Here is a 17,896-nt window from a genome sequence, read left to right on the forward strand (position 1 = left end):
GGCAGGTTTCCAAAATTCATAGGACTGACCCCGAAACTCCAAATATCAGAGTGAAGCGGAACCAGAGGTAGTGTGCAGTTAATAGTCTTTTGCTGGAAGCTGGGTTTTTATCTTCTGTTTGCATATAGAATTGTAAAGTTCTGATATCTTCATAGACTTCTGTGAGCTACAATAATATCAGTAATAGGCTAATACTAGCAAAAACATCTGCATGCCTGTTGAATGCCAGGTTGGACAGGCTTTGAGCAGCCTGGTCTAGTGCAAGGTTCCCTGCCAATGGCAGAAGGGTTGAAACAAAATCATCTTTATGGTCCCTTCCAGCCCAAACCATGTTGTGAGTTGTCATAGTTTGACACTGGCACAATGCCAGTGCCCCCATGAAAATACACCTTCCCAAATAAATGCTGTGAGATGTGGTCAGGAACAGAGCAGAGCAGGCCCAAGCTTAATAACAAAGAAAAAAAACATTATTAAACTACTACTACTATAAAAGACACACACACTAAATCCAGGATGAAGACCCTCTAAAACACCCTGCCTCCTCCCAATTTCCAAAACAACCACCATGAAACATCACCTGGGATTCCTCATCAAGTTACCACCCTTCAGATAATCAATTCTCAGTCCATCAAGGGAGAGAGGAGTCTCTCTTGCCCCACAGACCCCCCAGGAAACACAGTTGCCACCTCCTGTGTTTCCCTGTCACACATGGCAACCGCCCGGAGAAAATCTGCCAGTGTGACACTCTCCTTTCCATGTCACAGTGCTCTCACCACTGTGCATGGACAGACCGCCCATAGGGCTCCTTTGCCACAGACCAAAAGAGACAACAGTTCAGCTTTTCATCTTGGCACTACAGTCCCCCCCATTTTCCCCTGGGGCCAAGGGTCCAAGAACAGAGATCATCTTCTTCCTGAAGACAGAGGGCATCACCACACCCTCTCAGCTTTTCTCTGTTCTTGCCATTTTTGTGCTGTTAGTTGCTGAAGCAGGTCTCCTTGGGTCACCACTGCATCCCCCTAAAATGCAGTCTCTATTGCAGGAGAAATTGGTTCAGTCTATGGCTAACAAGAAAAGTCCAGCCAAAAGCTACTCCATCATCTCCTCCCACCTAAAAATTTCTTCTTCTAACATCTCAGGTCTCGGACTGTCTCTCTTCCACTATAAATTGAGGAGGAGTAATATTTTACAAAGCCTTCATTTCCCAGGAAAGGGTTAGAAGTTCAGACTCCCCGGTCAGCTGAAATCTCTGCCCAGAACTCTCAACTCCCACACTGGGCATCTTCCCCCACCCCCCCACCCCGGCCCGGCCTTCTCCTTCTCCTGTGCCAGCAAATTTCCAGGTGCTGTCAGGCTCTCTGCCTCTTTCCCTCGGTGGCGGGGCGGGGGGAGACGGGGACAAAGGCATCTCCATTTCTCTCCACCCTTCCATCCGCAGGAACTGGCTCGGTTCCAGACCCTCAGCCCCCTCGGCCTACCTCCCCCTGGCCACATCGCCCCTGTGGCTGGTCAGGGGTGAGCCCACACTCGCCAATGACCAGAACCAAAGAGACAGTTCCTCTGGAAGTTCTCTGCTTTTAACCCCCTGTGTTCTCAGAGGCGTGTCCATGCCTTCAGTGGTCACTCCAGGTGCCAATATCCAAACCTGACCACTGATTGGTTTGACCCAACTTCCTGAAAAAATTCACTTCCATGTCAAACCACAACATGAGTCTCTGATTCTATGCATGTCTGGTAAGGTTCTTAGGCTCACTTTTTAGAAATACAAAGTTCAGCCTGTGACTTAATACCACCCTGTCAACTAGACCATGGCACTGTGGGATGGTCACTTTGCCACCTCCCTGTGCAGACCATTCCAATGCCCCATTACTCCTTTTGTGAAGAAATTCTTCCTAATGTCCAACCTAAACCCCACCCCCTGGTGCAGCTTAGGACTGCATTGTTTTGTCCTGTTGCTGTTGCCTGGGCCAAGAGACTGACCCCCATCTGCTACACCCTCCTTTCAGGCAGTTGTAGGGAGTGACAAGGTCTCCCCTGCGCCTCCTTTTCTCCAGGCTAAGGATCCCCAGCTCCCTCAGCTGCTCCTCACAGGACTTGTGCTCCAGACCCTTCACCAGCTCCATCCTTCCTAAACTGAGGGGCCCAGAAATGGGCACAGCACTCAAGATACAGTCACACCAGTGCTGAGAACAGGGGAAGACTGAGTTCCCTGGTCCTGCTGGCTACACCATTCCTGATACATTGGATGCCATTGGCCTTCTTGGCCACCTGGGCACACTGCTGGCTCTTACTCAGTCTGGCAGTGTCCCTTTCTGCCAGGGCACTGTGCAGCCACTCTGTCCCCAGCCTGTAGCACTGCAGGGGATTTGGTGGCCAAAGTGCAGGACCTCACACTGGGACTTGTTAAACCTCCTATCTTTGGATCTATCCAGCCTGTCCAGGTCCCTTCAGGGCTCTCCTACCCTCCTGCAGATCAACACTCCCTCCAAGCTTGGTGTCATCTGCAAATTTGCTGATGGACTCAATTCTCTGATCCAGATCATCAGTAAAGATATTAAACAGGACTGGGCCCAACACAGATTCCTGGAACACAACCAGTGACTGGCCACCAACTGGATGGGGCATCATTCACCATCACTCTCTTAACCCACATAAGAGTGTATCTGTCAGTTTTATATCCAAGATTATTAAAACTGCTTTCATTTTAGGTCACAGTTTTAGCAAAAATATAATTTCCTTATGTGGGGTAAGTGAAGGTAAGTTTGAAACACTCAGATGCAGTAGAAATTAGTTTCAGAAAATGTCTTCAAAAACTCAGACTTTACCCATGTCTGATAAACAGAGCTGCACGTCAAGAAATGTAGAGGAAAGAATGTGGTTTATGAAACAACAGTCCCCTACAAAAAGCCTAAGTGACCATATTATTAAAACGATCTTGTACTGCATTTAGTTAATGACTGTCAATGTCTCTAGTCTGTAGAAGGCTACAGACCTAGTTAAAAGTGATGAGTGAATTCAACATTTGTTACATTGTCCTTCATGGACATAGATGGCCTCTGTGGCTGTAAAGGATATGTAGGGAATATGACAAGGCTAAAACTGCATACACGTCCTTTTTGTATTAATTCTTTCCAAATAAGTTGGATTGAACCAACTTCTATTCAGTCATTCCCCTTGGAATGACCAGTTACTCCATACTAAGCAGATATGAATAGAAAGTGTGATAGCCTAGTTTTGGCTGGGATAGTTAATTTTCATCTTAGCTGGTAGAGTGCTGTTTTGCTTGTAGTATGAGAATAATGTGGATGACACACTGGTATTTCAGTCATTCTTCAGTAGTGCTTACCCTACATCTAGGACTTTGCAGTTTCTCATGCTCTGCCAGCAAGGAGGTTCACAAGAAGTCATGAGGGGGCATGGCCAGGACATAATTCTTTAGTATGAACTAGACATCTCTCATTTGTTTGCCTGGACTTGTTCCCTAAAGGAGTCCTTTCTGTTACCATGTCTTTGTTTTTTCCCCCCAAAATATAAGTAATAAAACAAAGGCCAGAGATCTTGTTCCTTTCCCATTAAATAATTAGGAAATTGGATTTGAAAGAGAGGGTGTTTCAAAAACACTCAACTGCCAGTCATATGAAATAATGGCAACACTGCACTGAAAACAGCACAGAGGGCTAAAAAATCCAAACCCAGAAACAAGACACAGATTTTCAAGAAAACCACTAAAGCAATAGTATTTTGGAAGGCAGGGTCCCCAGGATGCACTGGAAATGTGAAATAAACATGCCAGCCAATAAGTTGCCAACTGACATGGGCAAGTGGCTCTGCCAGTGTCCATCTGCATCATGGAAATGAGAAAAGCTGTTCTAACTGAGGGGTGCAGTCTGTGTGACAGAGCGTGCAGTTTTTAGTGCTGTCAGTATGAAGATTGTTTTTTTTTTTAATTTAGAGCAAAAAATTATTACTCAAACCACATAAAGAATGGGAGAGGTTATTTTAAGACTTCATCATATCTAAAGAGAAGCACACCAAGGGCATAAGGTATTTGTCAAAGACAAGCAATTATGCTCTGAAGACAGTTTTTAGAATAACAAATACTGCTGTAACAAGGATTATTTCAGATGCCTGAGAAAAGACATCTCATCAACTCAAAAAACTGAACAGAAAAGATGAATGAAAATATTGTGAATGAAACCATTTTAAACCCCAATATGTAAGCTTCTGAAGTTTAATGTAGCTCAGCGAAAACAGGGAAGAAGCTCTTAAGGTCATAAATATATGCAGGATAAATAGAAAAACATAGAATTGGTAATGTATACCAAGAAAACTAGGAATTATTTCAAACTTATGTGAGATAAGAGTCAAAGCATAAAAGGGAAAAAGCTGCAACAGGCACTATTTTTTTATTCACATTCTGCAATGCAGTTTATGATGTGTTCTTTGTTGCCCTAGATCTTATTTGTTTCAATTTCTTTTATTTATATTTTTTGTCTTTTTAAAAACTGCTTGAAGAACTTCAATCAGCATAAAGATGCTGAAACAGAAAGCGAGATAGGATGAGAAATTTGGAATGCAGAATATTCTTTGTCTTTTTTTTATATCTTTTTCTTCTTATACCACCCACTCACAATTAAAACTTTATCTACTCCAGATCACACAGTAAAGGTGGGCAGGATTTTAGAAGCAGCTGATAGATGATTGTAGCAAGTAGGATGTCTGATTTTAATAGCTATTTTCATAAGCAACTTTCATAAGCAGTTGTTAGGGCCTCCTGTAATGTTCAGTGCTCATAGAACACCACAGTCCTTTCTGCAGAAGTCCCAACGTTTCTGCTTTCAGTATCTGGCACTGTGAGTTACTAACACTGTTAGTTCTCAGTCATAGTACTGCTTGTTAAGGGCATGCTAACCCTGGCAAAGAGTTCATAACAGGGCTATCTGACTGTACTGATCACTTTCTGTTTGCACAGGTTGGATTTACATTTGCAATAAATGTGGTCTGTTTATTCCACTTAAGCTTTGCTCTGAATCCTGAAATTGAAGGATGTGATCTAGTTTAGGAGTAATTTTCTTCGACAAAAGGATTCAAATGGTGTCAGACTGGAGAAGAATCATATTGAAAACTGCATTGTCATTTTGCTTTGTCCTACGGACCATCCCATGTCATCTGCTTTATGAATATCACAAGATACTATTTAGTGCTGAGTAATGTTTTTGCACAATATAGGTCTCCCTATGGAGCAACTTAACCCCAGCTCTTGTCAAACCCCAATCTGGAAAACATATCTATTTTTTTAATCTTAAATTTGTTTGTTTTGGTTAATGACAGTTCCTACTTTCAGAGATTAAAAAAAAAAAAAAAAAGAAAAAAAGAAAAAAAAACATAGTCTTGTAAAAGTGCCTTCTGAATCAAAGCTCAAAAAAAAGAGAATGTGAGAAAAAGTAATTCTCTAATTCTCTTTAGAATTGCCTTTGCAGTTCCTTTTCATTTGCTCTTTCAGCTTGACATTGATGGAATTGGCTTTTTGTGTACAATTTATAGTGCACATAGAGAATGCATTTCATGAAAAACAAAAATCTGTTAGTTTTCCTGACAAAGATAATGTTTTACCTTTTCCAAAATACTTTTCACAATAGTTGAACTAGAAACTTTAGGAAAAAAAGTGAAATACTAAAAAACTCATTAAAAAACAGCACTGTTATTGAGTACTCTGCAGGGCTGGAAAACCACTTTTTTGGCTTTAAAGATTTCTTAATTCAAAATTCTTATTTAACTTGTTTACACTCTGAATCTGTTTCTTACATCCTATTCCTGGATAATTTATTTTGGTTCCTGCTACTGTGCCAAAAGAATGATATATAAATATTCTTAAATACATCTTCAGCAGTTCTTGCTGAAAGTTGAATGTACATAAATCTGTTGTGACATTCACTTTTATACTTTCACTCTTATACTTCATGTTCTCAAGAGTTTATACAGTCTCTGTTTTATACATGTCTCTGTTTTTCACTTACTGCTTTTGCATTTGTTGTAAAGATTAAATATATATGATATATATTTCAAGTTACTACTCATAATTCTTTGGTCCTGTATATAGTTGTTAAAAAAATGCCAAACTGATATGAAAAGTTTTGGCAGAAAGAAACAAAAATTGAAAGCAACACTCATGACAGAAGTTTATGGTCTGTATTCTACTGTTTACTCTGTAGATATATGGGTTTATGAGGCAAACCTTGCAAAGTTATTTCACTGCTCTTATATGTGCAAACAATTTAATTGTACTTTGAATTTTGAAATATTTGATCTCAATAAAACATTACATGATTTATTTTTGCAAGAATGTACTCAGCATACCTATAATTTTTCCATTCTAAACTATCAATCCCTCAACTCCACAAATTATTTTTTAATAAATTACCTTTTTGAGCAGATGATTGCTTCAGGGTATTATATAGCTTTTTAAAAAAAATTGTACAACTGCCATCTAAACATTTATGTACACAGAAAATGGAAAAGCAAATACATGTGCCTTTTCTGTTATGTACTTAAAGGGCACCTTTTGATGGAGGTGCAACTTACAGTGGAGTTATCTGTGTGCTGATACCAAAGTCTGATGGTGGCACAGCCAATAATTACACAGACTCCACACAGCTCTATGAAATAAAGACCAGACTGTCATGTTCTGGTTAAAGGAGGCCAGATGACTAACATTACACATTTGCATTGCATTAATGCAACAACCTCTCTCAGTTTCTTCATTCATAAAGTGGAAGGCATGTGTGAAATTTGGGAGCCTTAACTGAAATTTATTGTTGTTTGAAGAGACCTAATCCATTTGCCACTTAAACATCTTCAGAGCACTTGTTTGGCCATTAATTTCCTGAAGTTAATTTATACCTGCAGGTAGGATTCCTGCCAACAGAATTTCATTCCCAAAGCCACCTGCCATTTCAACCTCTTATTTTCCCAATGTTTGTCCATTATCTAGAGGAAAAGCATAATCTTAATCTACATAATAAAATCCATTTAAGACATGTTAATTATATGGTGTATGTATGTATTTATATATATAAGAAGTGTCCTGTACATTACCAAACAACTCTTTAAAGATTAAATTTCTGAATTTTACAGACAGGTGAAAATCCAAGTGAAAATGACTACTCATTTCTTGAATGATAACCTTGCAGGTCATTGGTCTCAGTTTTACATTTATTGAATTCTTGGTTCTCTAAGACCCTATATCAAGTTTGAGAAGGCATAGGCTTTACTGATTAGTATTTTGATATTTGCAGATTGTGAAAACAGATGTGCTATGGATTTCCAAGGACGAATTTAAAGTTCAGAGACATTAAAGAAAATAAAACCTGAGGCAAATTGCATTAGTTTAAGTAAAAAATACAACTCACTAGCAGCACAGCTGCCACTATCCCAGATAACAAAGGTAGCTTAGAACAATGCAAGAACATAGATTCATGTGGAACATTAGGAGCAGAAGTGTTCAAATCCTAAACCTGAAATTATTATCTGTGTAGGACAGCTTTAGGTCTGTATTACAATGGAGAAGATTAAATATTTGTCCATGTATAACTGAGTGGCAGCAGTACTCACATTGTAAATTACAGCAATATTAATCAACCAGTAAATTTGTCAAGGATGCCAGTAAGGCAGTACTGAGGTGGAAAAAAAAACAGTCAAGCTGATCCATGAACACCTATGTGACCCTATTTCTTTACGGAAACCAAATATTCAAAAGATACTGACTTTTAACCTCAAAAACACAGAGTATGGGATAAAATGATAAAATTGTTGGCTATTAGGCAATCACAAATTTATCAAAGCTGCTTGTATAATTATATTCCATTCTCTAGTGAATTAATCTAGGGACAGAATATACATAACCATGTCATTAACAGGTATTGTAAAGAACATTCCTAGGTGCATTGCTAATCATTCATCGGGTGTTTTCTAATGCTTGTATTTACTGGGAGAGCTGAAAACATTTTTCTAAAAGGTTGCCCTAAAAGGAAGAAGTTATGTACTGTTGCAGCAAACCTCCATCATCAATGAAGTTTGAAACCTGTATTTAGCATGGCAGGCATGGTATTGGTATATGGTATGTTTGACATAGTAACTGTAAAAAATCAAACCTGTTGAATACGATCATGATTATGTGGTTTTTTTTGCTTTTTTTCCAGCTAGAGTATGGATATAACTCAGGACAGTGCAGACACTGAGGCTATTGTCAGTTGGAGCTTGGATCAATTTACTGCAGAAACTCTATAATAATGGTGGAGGCACTAGCCCTGGAGGGACTGAAAAGATGTGCATATGTGGCTTGGCAGTGCTGGGTTAATGGTTAGACTTGATGCTTTGAAAGGGAAAGACAGAACTGTCCTACCGTTACCCAGTGGGTTACTGCTGAATTAATGCATCAGGGAGAAAGCATAGTGAATGAGACACAAAGGTTTTGTTTTGTTGTGTCCTTTTTTTGGGTCTTTGGTTTTTGTTTTTTTTTTCTTTTTGTTTGTTTGTTTGTGTTTTGGTTGGTTATTGGTTTTTTTTTTTCAGTGTGACTGCTTAAAGATTACAAAGTGTGTGAATTTAAAGGACAACAGCTCATTTGGAACTTCATATGTAAGAGTAAGTGAGGGGGTTTAATCTGGATTAGATTATTTCACTTGCAAAATGTATTTTATTCCAAATAAGAGTTCCTCAGAAGAGGAGGTTTTTCAAAAATTTCAGTTTTACCTTGCGGCGGCGGTTTTTGCTCTCCCTGGCTGCACGCAGCTCTTGGGAGCCCAGCTGTGGCGTAGCTTCCACGTGCTGCCGGGGTTTGCTGCCGCGGGTTCCCGGACACGGCTCCGTGTCTCGGGCGCGTGGGCCGGCCAGTCTCTGTTACCGTGCGCTAGGGACCCGGCAAAGAGGAAGGAATTTGTCCATTTACTGCGTGCTTGGCAGGAACGGTTTATTGGTCACGTGGCGCGGTTCGATGGAAAGACGCGACCGCTCCCGGCACTCGCATGGGAGAAAATGGCGTCTGACTGCCGGCGGGATAGGGCTTTATGGAGGGGTGGGGCGAGAGGATCCACGGCCTGCCAGCCAATAGGGGTGGCTGCCGTAGCGGCGACGTCAGCAACAGCGACCAACCAGAGAACCCCGCAGGGGCGGGCACCGAGCCAGAGCAGGCTGAGCAGGACCGTGTGGCTCGGGGCGGCCAGCACGGGGTTTCCCAGGGCCGGACGGCAGGGTGGTTACAGGAGCGGCAGAGGGGGAAGATCCAGCAGCAGGCAACATGGGGCCAGAAACCGCGGGGGGGAACAACGCGGGGGAAACGCGGGATTACAGCACTTGACTTATTTTAACATAAATTAAAAACCCTAATCTAAACCCAAACTCCGGGATGCAACATCTCCCCGCTTAATAAAATATAAAAGAAAGCAGTGGTGTTGATTCAGTCTCTCAAGCGGTGGCCTCTTCTCCCAGCTTCTTCTGCTGCTGCAGCTGCGGTGACTGACTGCTACGCAGGTGGAGAGGGCCTGAAGATGGTGCTGGGGTTGGTTCTTTTCCGGGTGTTTAGGGATAGGGAAACTGGGAGGCAACTTTATAACAAACATGGGGATTTGGGACACACACAGACTGGGGCTTTGGGGAAAAACATTTTTTAAGAAGATTGTAGGGTCCTTTTTCTTTTGCGTCGCCTGCGGTTTGATGCAACCCCCCGATTGGTGGGGTCATCTGCCAGCTCAAAGGCACCCTGATGTTCTGAACTACCACCTGCACAGTTACTTGATAACTCACAGCTCCCCTTAAGGTGCTGTGGCCTGCCTTACTTTTATCTTCACGCGAGGCAGGGGCGCGTTGTTTCTTCAGTTTTTTGGGGGAATGGGATCTCCCTCCCCCCCTCTCCCCCCTCCCACTGTCCCTGGGGGTGCCCTGCCCAGAAATGGACATTGAACCACAAAATGTCCTCTCTGATTGCAGTGGAAGCACTGGCGTCTTGCTGGAGGCTGCTTCGGACCAGCGTTCTTTGGGGGCACGGCATCCAAGGCAGCAGTGTTCATGGATGCCGCTTCCAGGACAAACTTGTCCTGAACCTCCGATCCCTCTACATGCCTCTCATCTGTCGGCTCGACCCATTCCACGGAATCTGGAAAATGCTCAGAGACCCACATCCCCCTGCTTCCCTCCCTCCCGGGTCTCCGGGAACCATGGGAATGTGGAGGCAGGGGCTCCGATTCCCCCCCCTCTCCTTTTCCCTCCCGCCCAGACGTCTGGGGCCCATGGGAACTTGGAGGTAGGGGTTCCCGTCCCCCCCCCCTCCTCTTCCCTCCCGCCCGGCTCTCCAGGGCCCATGGGAAGATGGGGGTAGGGGTTCCCGCTCCTCCCTCCCCCCTCTTCCCTCCCGCCCGGATCTCCGGGACCCATGGGAAGATGGGGACAGGGTACGGGCAACAGGACGGGGGCTGCCTCCCTCAGGCAGCGGGGTGGAGATGGCAGAGCTCTCCCTGGTGGAGGAGGGCGGAGTCGATGACTCAGCAGGGACGACATGCAAAGGACTGGAGGAAACACCCACACGAGGGGGAACAATGGGTGAGGGAGTAACCTGAACTCCCGAGGGGGCAGCGCCCACGCCCACAGGGAGGCAGGTGGGGGTTGGGTCAAAGGCGGGGATACCAGGAACAAAGAACAGAAAGGGGTTGTGGGAAGAAGAGACCCTGCCACGTGGCCGCCCTCCATCTTGGGAAGACAAAGGGATCAACCACGTGGCCTCAGCCTCCTCAGAGGAACAAAGAAAGGGGTTTAAAGAAACAGAACTGCGCGGGGTAGCGCCGAAACTGGGATTTTCAACTGGGAAAAAGGGATTGGAAAAGGGGTTTAGGGTCGTGGCCTCAGCGAATCGACCGATCTCGCTAAGGCGGGGACGCCGGGGTGGCTTGGGGGAGCCAGGAGCACGATCCACGTTTGTGGAGCTGCCCTGCGTCTCAGATTGACGGGGTGCTCCTCCTCGCCCACCCGGGTTAGGGGAAGAAGGGGTAGGAGAAGGGAATGGGGAAACAGATTCAGGGGGAGTAACAGATTTTCCGGATGGTTCTTTCCCTTCCCCAACCGAGTTTCGCGCGGGGGCTGATTTTACTACATCTGTGATCAACAAATGGAATTTAGGGAAGCAGTCATCTATAGAGGGATCCCTACCGATCCCCTCTGCTAGCCTTTTTCCCACTTGCTCCCAAAATTCCGTTTTGCGCGCGTCCTCGGTAGACAGACGGGGGAAAGCAAAGAACAACCACCGGACAAATTTCTTAACTAAATTTTTTGGGTAGGGGCCCTTCACCAAAATGATTTCTTTAACTTGGGAATAAAATTCCTTTTGTTGGGCAGATAGCATGGTCCCCATGCTTCTTCCACCCAAACCACCTCACTCCTGGGGCAGTAAAAAGGAGAAAAAAAGCAAAAAAAACGCAGGCGACTCCAGCAGCTGCCGTTCGTACTGCGCGCCGCACATCCCAACCTTGGGAACACGGCCAGCCCTCCCCGTATTAGCTGGACACGTTTCCACGACTAATACTTACCAGACTGAAGTCTCTGCAAAGCAAAGCTGCCACCAGGGTCCGGGAGTCCCGGGAAGTGTTCTTTCTTCTGCCCACCTGGCTGCGAAAGTTGGCACTTCCTGTCCCACGCGGGACACACTGTCTGGTCCCCCGTGGGCGACGGAGACTTCACTGACGTACTTTGGAGAGCCCCTGCTCTCGGTTTCCGTCCGGCACGGAGCTGTGGTCCGGCGCGGACCGCTGCCCGCTCTGGCTTGGCGGCGGCGCTCCCCCCTTGGCGGCGGCGCGGCCCTTGGCCGGCGGCGGCGGCTCCCGGCGCTGTTCCTGAAGCTCCGCGGTGAACCTCCGTCCACGCGATCAGCTCAGCGCTGGCCTCGGCACCACGTTCGGGCGCCAATTGCGGCGGCAGTTTTTCCTCTCCCCGGCTGCACGCAGCTCTTGGGAGCCCGGCTGCGGCGTAGCTTCCACGTGCTGCCGGGGTTTGCTGCCGCGGGTTCCCGGACACGGTTCCGTGTCTCGGGCGCATGGGCCGGCCAGTCTCTGTTACCGTGCGCTAGGGACCCGGCAAAGAGGAAGGAATTTGTCCATTTACTCCAGGAACGGTTTATTGGTCACGTGGCGCGGTTCGATGGAAAGACGCGACCGCTCCCGGCACTCGCATGGGAGAAAATGGCGTCTGACTGCCGGCGGGATAGGGCTTTATAGAGGGGCGGGGCGAGAGGATCCACGGCCTGCCGGCCAATAGGGGTGGCTGCCGTAGCGGCGACGTCAGCAACAGCGACCAACCAGAGAACCCCGCAGGGGCGGGCACCGAGCCAGAGCGGGCTGAGCGGGACCGTGTGGCTCGGGGCGGCCAGCACGGGGTTTCCCGGGGCCGGACGGCAGGGTGCTTACAGGAGCGGCACAGGGGGAAGATCCAGCAGCAGGCAACATGGGGCCAGAAACCGCGGGGGGGAACAACGCGGGGGAAACGCGGGATTACAGCACTTGACTTATTTTAACATAAATTAAAAACCCTAATCTAAACCCAAACTCCGGGATGCAACATTACCTCATCGGCAGAAAATGTATAATGAGCAGACACTTTCTTCAGTAGGAGATATTACATTGTATCTTCTAAGAGACACTTGCAACCTACTAACAGCTGAAGTTGTCATAGATATTAAGGTTTTCATCCAGTAGTGAAACTTGTACCAGCCATTATTTCACCAGCTATGATTTCAGTGACTTCTTGTCAGCTTAGGAATAGTTGTCTATTAAATTTGGAGATACCGCCTTAATTCAGAGGAGCACTTTACTCATTAGTATTTGGTAATTGCCAGGTCTTCCTGAGATACTTGTTAGAGAATCACTTCCTTCAGGGAAAAAAAAGGCATTTGGATTTATTTTTACTTCTTTGCATGAGTCCTTAGATTTTATAGTGTTTTTCTGTCAGCACTGTATCATTTCACTGGCTGCAATAATTGGTAACAGTCTGTTTTCAAGTGATTTACTGATGGATATTGCAAGGCCTTTAGCCCCACCTGCTCAAGACCTTGCATGCTCTTCTTGTATTGCCTTTGTGGCAACGTCAGTTAGTTTAGTCTGCATTTCAAGTGCTGGAGTGCAAAGGTAGAGGATAAGGGAAGCTCACCTTTACTCATTACACGTAGAATAGCTTTAGAGATTCTGCTTCTGTTCATAACACTGTTTACCATATGGAAAATTGCTACAGAAAAATGGCTTTCTTCCAACAAGAACTTCCTCAAGATCTATCTAGTCACTTAGAAATCTCCCTCTTGACATCAAGTTAATCTCTTGTTTCATGTCTAATTTGGCAATGGATCTAATTCCTCTGTCTTTCAACCATTGCCTTGGGAGTGACCTGAGGTCACTAGAAATGATCGCACATATTTTTAGGGAGCTCCATAAAATAATATTGTATCGGCATATAATTGATGTTTGACTGTACATAAGACTCACTAATACTTTGTGAAGACCTTCCAGCTGAGAGGGAAATGGAGTATTTCTACAGCAGAAGCTAATTGGAAGAAGCCAGCCTCATGTCTACCATGCACTGCTATGATGATGTAGAGGTGAATTAGAGAGCATCCATTTGCCATTGCACATTTTTCCTGAGTAAATAGCATAGATACACATCAAATTCCATCTCCTAGAACAAAGCATGGCCTATGGGTGTCTGTCAAGACAACAGTCACTAGAAAGGAGGGCTATGTCTAAATATTAAGCTGTTCCCAAAATATCTCTCTTTCTCCTCTCTTTTCTCCTCTCTTCATTATTATTAATGCAATTTCAATTTTGCCCTGCTTCTAATTTTATTAATTACCTTTCAAAATATGAAAGATGTTAAGATTTGGAGCATTTTGAAGGGGACATTAAATAAACCTAATCCGAGATATTCCATGCCATGAAGTCTCCCATTGAAGTAGGTTTTGTAAAAGAAGCTAAGTATATTAAATTGTTAAACAATAATTCAGTGTGAACATTAATTATAATGTATAGTTAACCTAGTTTGTGCCATCTGATCCAATTAATGTTTATAAATACAATAACTTCCTTTTGAACTGATTCAGTTGAGACAGTGAGGCCAGCTCTAGCCCACTCAGAAAGGTCTGTTGTACACAACAGACTTTAGTTCTTATTTTTGACCAGCTTTTCATGAGGAATTAACATGATCAGATTGCAATGGTCATGAAACTCTGGGCACACACTGTAGCAAACAAATCTGACTTCTGTTGCTTTAATTTATTTAGGCTAAACATACATGTGAGACATTCCTGGATCAATAAGTACTGTCAAAGAGCCAGGACATTGCATCATTCTTAAAAATTTATTTAATATTAAATGAGTATTAGAACCAGCAGAACTTTTTAAAGAATATAGAACTATTGTTTAATGAAGAAAAGCCAAAGAAAGCAGCAGTCTCACAGTTATAAAAGTATTTCTAATTTTACACACAAGCATCTTTAGAATACATCTACACAATGGAAAAAAGGTCAGCTCTTTCAATTTTCAATTAAAAGCAAGCAGTCTTGATAAATTAATGGCGTGTTACTTAGCAATCTTAGTTGTACAACTCTTATTACTGTAATTTTATTGAATACATATGAATATTGTAGAAATATTCAGCATTAAGTAATATTGCCAAGATTATGTCTCTTTTATACCCTAAAGGTTATTTGGAATAGTTACATTGCCAGCAAGACCAAGCCCTGATATTTCTTGGTAAGGATTGTGGGTCAAGTACAATTTAAAATACACATTTGCTTGCACTCAGATACCATAAAAGATGCACATATAGGTTTGGATAGGAAAAACATCCAAATAAAATACTGTGCAAAGGTTCAGCTTTTATGCTGTTATGTTCTTACACATGTTAGTCATTGGCCAGTCATAACTGGGATTCCCCAAGGCTCAGTATTGGAGACAATACTGCTTAATATCTTTATCAATTATTTCAATTAGGGACTAGAGGGTGTCTTCAGTCAATTTACGGATAACACCAAATTAAGCAGGAGTGTTTACCTGTTAGAGAGTTGGAAGGCTTTACAATGGATCTGGATCAGCTGGATCAGTGGGCTGAGGCCAGTGGAATGAGAAGCAACAACCCAAGTCAATGCCACAGGTGTGGGGCACAGCACACAAACTGGAAAGTGGCACAGCAGAAAAATTGCTGGTCAACAATCAGCTGAACATGAGCCAGAGTCTACCCAAATAACTGAGAAGGCCAATGGTATCCTGGCCTTCATCTGAAGTAGTGTGGCCACCAGGACCAGGGAAGTAAGTGACTGTATGGATATTCCCACTTAAGTGTAAGTGATGGGTTTTATTCTCAATTAGCTTATTCACTTGCAAAATTTATGCTCTTCAGAGTAGGTATTTCCCAGAAGGGGAGCATTTTCACAAGAAGTATTTCAATCAGTTTCACCATGTAGGCACTTTATGTGATTATACAAAAAGTTAATTATGTACAATAGATTTTGATAAAATAGGAGAGAATATTCTGAACTCCAGTTTCCATGCACACTAACACATTTTTTGTAGGGCTTGGAATATGTGTGCCTCATTTGTCAAAATACCAAACCTGCTGTCATGGAAGATCCCTGTAGACATGTTTTAAACCTGAAGTCCACCACTAATCTTCAAAGGTGAAATACAAAGCAAAGATAAATGGTTTTCACACTTCATCACTTCCTGTATGATCTGAAATTACTACACTGGCAACAGAGGAAAATGTCTACTTTATTTTTTAAATTATGCTTTCAGCATTTTCTAAGCTACAGTGCCTCACAGCCCTTTTGTGTTGCAGTGTTGTAACAAGATCTTTGGAGATTTGTAAGATGCAATTGTCCACATTTTAATTCTAAATGGTCTGATGCTCTATATGAAAAGAGAGCAATTAAGAGGAGGAAAACCTGTATTTCAGATAAGACCCTAAATCAGCATTAGTAATATAGTTACCCATGATGCTGCTGAAGCCTTTAGGGGAAAAAAACATGCCTTCATCCTACTGAAGCAGTCTATGTCCATAATAGCATCTGTGTGAAGATGTGCTGGGAACACAAATAACTCTGCTCAAATTGCACCCTTAGCAAGATCCTGCCAGAGCCCTTTATCAGGCAGAAAAAGTAGTTCCATTGGACTTCTAAAGAAAGAAACTTACAGAAAAATTATGCATTATTTTTCTAGAGCTAAAGAGATACTAAGCAGACCTTCTGTATAAAAAATGTTGATAGTTTTAACCAGTGTGTAAGAAAAGTATTTAGTATTCAGAAAAATATATAATATTCAGAAAATTTTGAATATCAAACCAGGATTACTTTGAATAAGAAATTTTACTATATTTTTCAAAAAAATTAAATTATTTATTATTTTCTCAATTCACTTTTAAGATAATCCTGTGAGCATTGCCTGCAAATAATTCCTTTAAATAAAAAGATGCTTCTCAAAACTTCTAAAATTTCTCTGTGTTTTTTAAGCCATAAAATACACTGGATGTTAAGTAAGGACTTGTGAAGGCAGTAATGCTGATGCATTTTTGATTTGGAATAATGGCCAAGCATACTCATCCTGGAGCAACTCAAAAAGGACTGTAGCTATATGGTCTATACCTTTTGCTTTTCATGTATTTTGGGTGATTTAATAAACAAGCACCAAAGGAGGGAAAAGGTCCTTGAGTGACATGAACTGGGGGCAGGCTGACTCCGACTCCAAAGTGGTGGATGGAAATCAGAAACATTTGCTTAGCCTGGGTCTAAAATTGCATTATTTTTAGAATGAGTCTTATATTTTTGAAACAATTCTTAGTTCGTCATTCAGGTTTATGCCTCTGCAGTACTGAGATACAACCTCCTTGTTTTGTGACACTGACATTTTCCTGTACTGTTCGTCCCCTTATGCATGTGTGAACAATCACTTCCTGGAGAGGGTGACCAGACAATAACAAGGGAACACTCCTTAGTTTAGACCTCCTACTCAAGATACATATTTCTGAGCTTTCTAGTACTATGAGTTATGACATTAAGTTAATCTTGTTGAATCCAGAAGAAAGGTGCTACCCAAAATCTGTCAAGGTAATTGTTCTTCTTTATCCTCTGAGATAGGAATCCTTTGTGTCAAATAAACATTTTTTAAGTGTTCCACCATAATGTCTTCCTCATCATCAAGATCTGCATCTTCTTTCATCTCCCACCTGAAAGAAAAACCATTTTATTAATTCTTAATGTGTTTTAAACTAATCTTTAAACTAGTCATTAGAAGTCTTAATGTGTTTTAAACTAGTCTGTTTTAAACTAGTCTTTAGAACAAGTAAAAAAATACAGATCTTGTTTTTATCAATTCATTGCCCTCCCCAGCTGTGGTTTACACCAGCTGAGATTACTGAATCACGCAAAATACAACCCCCAAAAACCTTGCCACACAGAACTTGGCATGGGCATGAGACAATTGACACAAATTGTCAAAGCTACTACAAAATCGTACTTATATTTATTGCAACAGTACATTTTTTTTCCATTTTATGTGTCACACACATATTAGTAGAGGTGGGAACCTTGTAAAACTCACAGAGAAAAAGTGGAAGAGCTAACACACATTCTGGAAGTTAAGCAGATGCTCTCAATACTCTCTGAGTTTGCAGTGAAATATCAACACATGAAGTCCAACCCAAATATTTAATGTGAGTTGTCATAATTCTCTGGCTTAGACAGTACTATTTTACAAAGTACTACAAAACTGACTGGCTCTTTTGCTTCTTTAACCATCAAGTATTACGATCTAACCAAAAATAGATGACATCAGATTCTTCTTTCCCCACGTGAATACTCATTTCTAGTTTAGGATTA

At 42.7% G+C, this 17,896-nt stretch overlaps 1 protein-coding gene across 2 annotated transcripts in view; it reads right to left on the bottom strand.

Annotated features, from left to right (window-relative positions):
- Window positions 1–14,368: 14,368 nt before the first annotated feature.
- KIAA0825 (KIAA0825 ortholog) overlaps window positions 14,369–17,896 on the bottom strand; it is a 245,160-nt gene continuing 241,632 nt past the window's right edge. For both annotated transcript variants that reach the window (XM_053932881.1, XM_053932885.1), the window contains one exon: window positions 14,369–17,244. In XM_053932881.1, the coding sequence (XP_053788856.1) occupies window positions 17,121–17,244 (124 nt within the window). In that variant the 3' untranslated portion in view covers window positions 14,369–17,120. The remainder of the gene's footprint in view (window positions 17,245–17,896) is intronic.

Source organism: Vidua chalybeata, chromosome Z (assembly GCF_026979565.1).
Source record: "Vidua chalybeata isolate OUT-0048 chromosome Z, bVidCha1 merged haplotype, whole genome shotgun sequence".
In the NCBI taxonomy this organism is placed as follows: domain Eukaryota; kingdom Metazoa; phylum Chordata; class Aves; order Passeriformes; family Viduidae; genus Vidua; species Vidua chalybeata.